The sequence below is a fragment of the Aotus nancymaae genome, unplaced genomic scaffold (genome assembly GCF_030222135.1).
Source record: "Aotus nancymaae isolate 86718 unplaced genomic scaffold, 86718_ANA_hifiasm-v0.15.2.pri h1tg000131l, whole genome shotgun sequence".
NCBI lineage: Eukaryota > Metazoa > Chordata > Mammalia > Primates > Aotidae > Aotus > Aotus nancymaae.
In genome coordinates this window covers 8,830,240-8,839,804 of record NW_026988546.1, presented here as the reverse complement: position 1 = coordinate 8,839,804, position 9,565 = coordinate 8,830,240, and the positions used below count along the sequence as shown (strand labels likewise).

General features: G+C 39.2%; 1 protein-coding gene across 1 annotated transcript in view; it reads right to left on the bottom strand.

The window, feature by feature from the left end:
- Positions 1–280: 280 nt before the first annotated feature.
- The window catches only part of SLC9A2 (solute carrier family 9 member A2), a 94,397-nt gene continuing 85,112 nt past the window's right edge, over positions 281–9,565 (bottom strand). Inside the window, exons 9-12 of the mRNA XM_012471501.3 lie at positions 8,823–8,919; positions 6,678–6,809; positions 5,339–5,429; positions 281–3,472 (exon numbers count right to left, since the gene is read on the bottom strand). Of these exons, the coding sequence (XP_012326924.2) occupies positions 3,102–3,472; positions 5,339–5,429; positions 6,678–6,809; positions 8,823–8,919 (691 nt within the window). The 3' untranslated portion in view covers positions 281–3,101. The remainder of the gene's footprint in view (positions 3,473–5,338; positions 5,430–6,677; positions 6,810–8,822; positions 8,920–9,565) is intronic.

Genomic DNA, 9,565 nt, shown 5'->3' with positions numbered 1-9,565 from the left:
TAGCCCCAGAGTGGATGATGTTGGGGGGATTCTAAAGGAAAGTGTCATCTGTCAGGGACAAGGAGCCATGGTTATGCCATGCAGCCAGTACCCAAACAAGGCTTCTGCTTTCCTTAGAAGGGGGTTGAAGAAACGACTGGTTAAAAAGTGGGATAAAAAGTAGCAGCGAGCCACACACGTGAAACCACCAGTGTGTTCTGAGCCACAAGAGTTCATTTTCAGATTGATGAGAGAATCAACACGTGGTGTTCAAGCCTCAGTGGATAATGCCAACAGCTCCTTCAACTGGACAAAGTGATCTCTTTAATCACGTTTTTAAGAAGAAAGTACAGTGTGCACTTTTACAAAAATATTGCAGTTCTCATAACTGATTATGAAACGTGACTTATAAACATGAATTGGGCAGTACAATAAATGCAAAATGTGCCAAGACTTGTACTGTGTTTCTCTACACTTTTTATATAAATCAATACCCTCAGCACAGGTAAAACAGTACACCCTACCACAAAGCTGAGCAAAAGCTGAAAGAAATCTCTCCACAGACATTTTGTTGGCATATACACAAAACATGTGCTTTTAAAAGTTATCAGACTTTGAAGCCAGTTTCTAGTTTGCTCATTGACATAACTGTTCTCAACAGTCTCCCCTTAGCATTACATATAAAGTAATAAGCCCCGACTTTTTACTTACAGGTAGTTAAAATCAGATTTTGTTACAACCAACATCAAAGAGCTATCAAAAATCTACAGTCACATCAGAACTTTGGTTAGATCAACTGTTGTTTGGATGAAGAAAGGTCTTTACAAAGGGCTAGGGCTCTCTGTACTACAGAAATTTAGATTGTGACAATATTTAGTCAATACTCTCCATAATGACTAGTAACTAGAATTTAAGAATTACAAAAAGAAAGTATAGAGAAAAAGCTAAATGAAGTCAAATTTATTTTTATTGCCTTTATCATTCAACAGATGAGAAAAAATTTAAACTGGTAATTAAGATTTAAGCTTTCCTTTATACATGGTCATCCAAATTATTTACGGATGAATTACTGAAGGCTGAATTTGGTCTACCTACTTAACAAGAAGTGATATAAACATTTTCATGTTTTCTCCTTCAGTTCCAGAAAGCTGAACTCTTAAAATAGTTATCAACATAGGAAATGAGGAAAAATTAGATTTATTCTTTAGGCCACTTTCAATTTCCATGTTTCTTTTCAGATTTCATAAACTGTAGCTATTCTGAAAATTGATTTTTGGCATTCTCAAAACGCTACCTCACATCTCTTAATGAATCATGTTACTATCATAAAATTCTATACCAGTTTTAATCTATGTTAAGCAGAATAAATGTATTTTCATATAAATATTTTCATTTAAAATAGAGATTTTGGCACAGAGTCTTAAGCCTGTAGTTTTCAAATTGCATTCTATGCTGCTTTCCTCAGATCAAGAAATTGTGCTCCTATGAACTTGTACCTTGTATATCTACCCTTTGCTCTGTCTCATGCTCAACAATCCAGCAGTATTCTAAGACTTCAGAACATGAGAAGAAGGTGTAGATTTACTTCTCCATGCTGGTGGAGATGGAGAAAGGGTGGAGAACCACTGCTGAGGATTTTTGTCTTAACATGTTCTTGTTCTCCTCCTGATAATACTGTAGGCACTTGCATCCTTTGCGGTATCTTCAGTGGAAAATCAAAAGACTGTGTGAGTGACTTCATTTAAATTCTACACTCAGAAATGCAGAGGCATGTTCCAGTCAAGTTTTAAAGATTTAGAAAAAAGGCCAATAAAATCTACAGTTAAGAGACAGATTCAAATATTAATCTTTAATGCTTATGTTCCACTTTTTTTCTTTCTGCTGTACTTTTAAAAAGTACTCCAATGAGTAGAATTCAATTTTGTGTGAAAATTTTGAGTTATTGTATTATCGAATGGGAAGAGGTAACAAATACAGACTAGTGCAAAGCAATAGGACCCCCACATTTTTCAAAGTGCTTCCTGAATAAAATTCAAAACTTGATATCTCACCAACTGTTAAATGTTAGAATATTGTGTCTATAAACTTTCTTCCTTGTCTGCTTGGAGCCTCTAACCTGGAGGCTCAAAATTCAAACAACATTCTACAGAAAAATTCTACTAAAGCAGGTGATCATAGATCAGCACGACAGGAACCACCTGCCTCCTCCTCCTAGTATTGCACAACATAAAACCCACCAGCAAGTTGTGAGCAGGTGCTGCCCTGTCCCCCGATTGCCACATGGACCCTCATGGGTGGGACTTCATCAAAAGCTGTTCCCAAATCTGTCAACACTATAAGCTGGTGGATGCCTAGGCATCCTTTCTCTCTGCACCATTTAAACAAGAAGAAATGGAATTTCGATGTCACCTCCAAACACATGGTAGACAGAAGAACAACTTAAAAACCAGTAGACTCTCAATAGTTCATAGGAGTCCTGGGACCTCCAATCTGTGCTCTGGAAGTCAGGCCATTCCTTCTGCCCAGGCATTCCAATTGTTTGCCCAGTTTGAGTCATAAGGCTTCTCTGCGTCTGGCTGTGCTCTTTCCTTACCAGCTGGTCCATCGAGGCAGGATAGGGAAAAGCTCCCACCCTGAGCTTAGGAGTCACCCCCAGGCACCATCCTTCACCGCTGGGAGAGAAAGCTGTTCTCAATACTTTTAGTGCCATTCACTTAACAACTGATTGCAGATATACATATTTTTTTCATAAATAAAATTTGAAGCATATATGTAATATATTAAAATCTTCATCAAGGGTGTGTTAAAAATTTCAAGTTCTGTCATTCAAGTTCAATAAAGGCACACATCATTTTTTTTCTTCAGGCCTGCAAAGAATACAATTGCTACCCATAAGTTACAAAAGGCATTCTGTGGGACTTTTATTTGATTTTCCTTTTCTTTGGAGAAGCATTTGCCTCATTTATCAGTAGCATGAATCTGTCGTCCACCCCCCCCCCAACCCCCAGAAGTATTTAGACGCACAGAGAGTTTTACATGGATTCCACAGTTGTGTCAGGTTTCAGAGTGACAAACCACAGCTGTGCTGGGTCAGACACTCAGGTCTGCTTTGGCTGCTTCCATTAAGGCTTCTCACTCCCAAATCGGGCTTTCCGGCTTCCAGGTTCCGATGCCCTCCAGACCAGCCGTGGTGGCGGCTTGGGAGGGATGCCTTCAGTCAAACTGTCTTCCCTCCCTGGGTCAGACTGGTCTTTAGAGAGAAGGGGCTGCCGTAGTAAGCCTGGCGTCTGGGTGCCCTTTTCTCTGCTGTGGGCTGTTGGGGGGGTGCTGGGCTTCTCTTGGCCAGAATCAACATCTACCTCGTTCTTCCATTCCATTTTATAGGACTGAGGGGTTATCTTGGAGAACTGTTCTGGCAAGAAGCGCCTGGCTCTGGGCTGCAAATTGAGCACGGTGGTCCCGGCATCTGCATCTGAGTCACTGCTATTGCCATCTGTCATAGAGCAAAAGAAGGACAAGGTGGGCAAGCATTTTAGAGAGAAGGCATGGCAAGTAACTTCAGTACCTTAGTGGGTCAGGCAACTGATACATCCTAAGGCTCTGGGGAGAAGGGAGGTCAGAGGGCTCATTCTAATTTTAGGTGAGTGGCGCCTTGTGCATCTTACATAATCCCTGTGTGCCAGGCACTGTCCTAAGTCCTCTCAAATGTATTAGCCCGTTTCATCTTCACAAAGTGTACCTACTTTACAGATGGGGTAACTAGATTCAAGAGGTATTTGTAGGTGGTGGAGCTGGGATTCCAACTAAGCCCCACTGGGAGCAGTAGCCACGCCCATCTGCCCCACAGGAATGATCCCAGGAGTGCTCAGCCTGGCGTCTGGAACACAGTAGGCAGTCTGATAATCACCTGCTATGGAGAATATTCTTGCCTTGATCTGGACCCTCAAACACAGCTTTGCTGATTTCCTGTATATTTTTGCAAAAGGGCCAAAACCCTTCGCAAACAAAAGGAGGAGACAGGATTGGAACCATATTCAGGTGCAGGAGTGCTGTGGGTAGGGCAGTGAACAAAATGCTTGTCTGGGAGTTGAGGTTCTTGGGAACTGAGAGCCTGTTTGCTGGTGGGACCATGGGCCACTGTTCTAAATATTCAGTGCTGCCTTGTCTTCCCCATATTATTCTCACTTTGCCCTCCTTTACGACCAGTCATCATTTAGGCGTTCCTCTTCTCAGTTAATTAAATAAACAAACAAACAAAAAAAAAAAAGTAAAGAGGGGTAATGATTGTTCCATCCCACATTTAAAGAAATTTTTATTTTAGATTCTAGGGGTATATGTGCAGATTTGTTACAAAGGTTTGGGCTTTTAATAATCCCATCACCCAAGCAGTGAACATAGTACCCAATAGGTAATTTTTCAACCCTTGCCCCTTACCCGGCTCCCTACCTCCCTGTTTTTGAAATCCCTACAGGGTTTACTGTTCCTGCCTTTGTGTCCTTGTGTATCTAATGTCTAGTTCCCACTTGTAAGTGAAACTATGTGGTATTTGACTTTCTATTTCTGCATTAATTTTCTTAGACAGCCCACATTTTTTTTTTTTTTTTTTTGAGATGCAGTCTTGCTCTGTCACCCAAGCTGGAGTGCAGTGGTGCAATCTCGGCTCACTGTAACCTCCGCCTCCCAGTTTCAAGAGATTCTCCTGACTCAGCCTCCCGAGTGCCTGGAGTTACAGGTGTGCTCCACTATGCCCAGCTAGTTTTTTGTATTTTTAGTAAAGACGGGGTTTCACTGTGTTAGCCAAGATGGTCTCCATCTCCTGACCTCGTGATCCACCTGCTTCAGCCTTCCAAAGTGCTAGGATTACAGGCGTGAGCCACCACACCCGGCCCTGACGTAGCACATTTTAATAACATGAAATCCTAATATAGTTCTTCTGGGGTTCACGGACAATGGCTTGGGTGTCTACATAAAGATACCATCACATAAAAGGACATTAGACTTTACAACAAAGCTTTATAGTTATAGTCAGAAGTAAATATATGGCTGCTGTCATGAAAATATATTAGAATTATTGTAAAAATTTAATTTCTTACACATTTGCAGACTCACAACTTTCCGTTTACCTGTTCATGAACCCATGGTGACAATATTTGCTGGAAAATAACTGACTGGATTATTTAGAATCTGCACAGAATGCCATTCCAAAAGGTTGAAATGTGAATCAAAGTTCACCTAGTTATTTTAGATTTGCAAACTCTCGAACTCATTCTTAATGAAGAAAAATAACAGGAACATTTTTCTAGTTTATAAACATTATCAAATAAATTTAAAGTTTTTTTGTTCCAAGTATATTCATTACCTGCATTAGAAATAGTCTTCTTCTTTTGTAGCTTTTCTGGAAGCTTTGTATTTTTAGGTAAGGATAAATATCGAGAGGTTGAAGTGGAAGCCTTAAAAGGAAAAGAAAATCTTATTTAAACTATACAAATGGCATTTATTGTATATTAAAGATTAAAAATTATATGGCAAAAATCAGAACTGTTAAAAATCAGAACTTTAGTTGTTGATTCTAAAATTACTTTGTGAGGGGCTGTAACTATTATAACTTGAAATAATTAAATCTTTTCTAAAATAGAATGGAGATCCCTACAAAGGGAAATGGAAATAAGTGGGAAATAAATTGAAAACAAATATGAAAACCACTAGGTCTTCTTAAAGAAAAGCTATTGAAATATCTATGTATAAAAGTACTACCAGAAAGACTTAGAACCTTCATGTATGGAGAGGAAGATATGTTTACAAATATATATATTAAAGGTTTTTTTTACTTTAATAAATCTTAAAAATGATATTAATAGAACAAAAAGTATTACTACAGCTAATTTACTAGCATTTCAAATGCCACAGTCCCGTGTTTTAAATTAACTTTTAATTAACACTGCTGCATTTTATACATAAAATCATTCCTTTTTCACATATAACCATTTTGATCTCTGACAACCCAATATAGAATATTATTTGAAATAAGCTGCCATTTCTGCTATGTGAAACCAATATACCACAATATTATTAATAGTATTTCTTTCCTTCCTTCCTTCCTTCTTTCTTCTTTCTTCTTTCCTCTCTCTCTCTCTCTCTCTCTCTCTCTCTCTCTCTCTCTCTCTCTCACTCCTTCTTGACAAAGTCTCACTCTGTTGCCCAGGCTGGAGTGCAGTGGCATGATCTTGGCTCACTGCAACCTCCACCTCTTGGGTTCAAGCAACTCTCCTGTTTTAGCCTCCTAAGTAGCTGGGATTACAGGGGCATGCAGCCACACCCAGCTAATTTTTTGTATTTTAGTAGAGAGGAGTTTCATCATGTTGCCCAGGCAGATCTCAAACTCCTGAGCTCAGGGCAATCCACCTACTTCGGCCTCCCAAAGTAGTACTGGGATTACAGGCGTGGGCCACCACTCCCAACCCACAATATCACTTTTAAATGGCTTTCCTTATCTATTGACAATTCCCCGAACCAACCGCGATGCTGGGCACACTGCCTGTGAAAACTCTACTCCCTCCAGCCACCCTGGCCTTCCCCTAGCTTCTCAGAGAACTGTCAACAGCCACTTGATTGGCAGAGCTGATGATTCCATCAGCTGATCAATGGAAGGGCTGTTGGCTCCACCCCTGGAAGTCTCCCAGAGGCACACACTCAGTTACCCTGTGTTCTCGATTCAAGCTGCTGTCCTTCCTAATGCTTTCTCGCAAACTGTGCCGCCGGCGAATCAGAATCTCCTTGGCTTGTCTCTCACTTGTGTCGGCTGTCAGACTGTGTCTGTTGTAGGATAAAGTCTGAAATGAAAACACATAGAGGACATTAAAAAAACAAAAAAAAACTGATCATTTCCCCAGAAATTCCAAGACTTTACCACATTTCTTTAAATCTGCACCTCAGCTAAGCACTTAAAACTTCTGTGCAGAGCAAAAAATTAAGAGTATAAAAGTTAACACTCTTCAGATCTTCAAAGAATTTATATTTTCTTTTCTTTTTGTGTTTTTTTCTTTATCTTTTGTTAGAATTTGGGTCTCACTCTGTCACCCAGGCTGCAATGCAGCGGCGCTCATAACTCAATGCAGCCTCCAACTCCTGGGCTCAAGCAATTCTCCCGCCTCAGCCTTCTGAATTGGTATTACATGTATGTGCCACATAATTCATCCTTTAATAAAAGTCAGCTAAGAAGGTTTGTTTTTCATTGAAAAATGTGATTTTCATAAATGAGAAAAATGACTGAATTCATCAAATGACATGTCTACCTTGAAGTTTCTTGTAGGTATTTAGCCATCATTAATAGCTGGAAATAAAATACAAGTCACCGTCCTACAATCTCTTTTGAATAGGAATTATTGACATTAAAAACAAACCACTTTGAGCCACTTGGTGGTGCCATCCCCTTCTGATTAACTTCAGAAAGTTCCCGTTTTTCAACTGGGTTGTCACATCAAGAGAGCTGGCGACATTTCCCACAATGATCACATCCCAGTATTTGAAAAGTAAAATTTCTAAACTAGGGCTGAACACAGCATCCATTTTTAGTTTTACAAGCTATATAGAAATGTGTTTCCTAAAATAAATCATAAAAAATAGTTAAATTCATTTCTGATAGAATAAACATGTACTTCTTGGGAATATCCCTGTGTTCAGAAATATATTAGGTTCTGTTAAGAGATACAAACGTAACACAGAACAAGTCTTCATTTCTGCCTTGAGGAGTTTACCATCTCATTGAGCATCTAAGGCTAACACAATTATACAAAATCATGAAAATAAGTGCTGCAAGTACATGGTACAGTATAAGCTCCAAGTGATATTCCATTTAACCACAGGGATGGGAATAACACAGTGGCCGTTGGGGGAATCTTAAAAACTGGAGGCTTTGGATCAGCTGACAGGAAGGTGTGAGATGCTCCCCGGGACAGCGAGAAAGCCACCTGGGCCAAAGAACAAAAACACTACCTGGGTGTTTCGGGAGCAGATGGGTGAGGGAGATGTGGAAACATGGTTGGATAAAGTGGAACTTGGAAACAGAGTCCACATTTTCAACAAATAGCTTCGTTTGGAAGCCACAATTATTGTTTTGTTTCATTTCAAATTAAAAGGTCTACGTAGTAGGAAAGAGGGTCAGGTAAGAGTCGTGTGGATGGAATGGGGACACCCTTATAGGCAGACCAGGTAAGGAGCTGCTGAAACAGTCCCCACATGAGCAAGGAGGACTCTTGACAAGCTATGCAGCCCGTGTGTCACTTCACCTCCCTGTGCCTCAGTTTCTTCATCTATGAAATGGAGACAACAGTAACACCTACCACTCACTGGAGGACTAAATGAGTTAATGCTTGCAACACACTGAAATTGAGGACACTCTCTACTCCTTAGCTGTGTTATTAGCAAATTATTAAAGTAAAGGCGCTAACGATAGAAATGAGGTGTAAGTGACTGAGAAGAGAAGAAACTATAGCACTTTATAAATAACAAGGAGGGTGAGCTCCATTTTTAAAGTCTAAGCTATAAAACTATTTCCTGGAAACAAATAACCATCAATTCATTTCTTTAAAATTAGTCAACACGTATATTTCTTTATATCCAACCCCACAGCAGCAGAACTCCCAGGGGGCCCCAAGGCTTCAGCCATGGTTTCCAGGAGGATAGTAGGACCCTGAAGAGGGGTTGAGAGGAGAAGAAGAGAAGATGCCCAGCATAGGACCTGCTGAGCCCAGAGTCATGGCGCAGCCTCCAATTACAGCACAAAACCAGAAGGCATCCTGTTAGCCAAAGGTAAGTAAATATTTTGCTACATAAATTATTCTCACTCGCTGACGGATTTGATAGAGATTTCTTGATAAGAGTTCTCGAATTTCATCAATTTCACCAGGCGTGACCTTCCTTATTTTTTCTTCACGGAAATCACTGTGAAAGTTTAGAAAAAGAATATTTTACCTTTCAACAAATATTAAAATCATTTATTTTCTTCCTTAGAAATAAAAAATATAATACCAGTATTTAAGAAGAATCTTAATTTTAAAAAATAACACTTAGGGTTTATTCAATAACTTAAAATAATTCCAAATTCTATAACTCTTATCTCAGTGTCAAAATCATTTATGGCAAGTTTAATAATCCACACGTTTTCAGAGTCTAATCATGTCATTATGTTTTCAAAGAAGAAAAACTACAATGGCTTATGATGCTACATCACTTTATTATTTGTAACACTCCATAAATAAAGTAATAGAATAGTTTTCTCCAGCAGAAACCTAATTGACTTCAATTTACCATTAAGCTTTCATATTTTAAAAACCTCATTATAAATATTCGCAAACACACCACTTATAACATGTATGTATATACAGTCAATCCTCATTTCTGGGTTCCATAATCATGAACTCACCTACTTGCTAACATTGATTTATAAACTCAATATCAGAATTTCAGTATTTTTGCAGTTATTCACAGACATATGGAGAGTGGCAAAAAATTGGAGTCACTTGACACACTTTCCCTGAACATGTTCAACAAGGAGAAATCTGCTTTCTTGTTTCTACTCTCATACTAT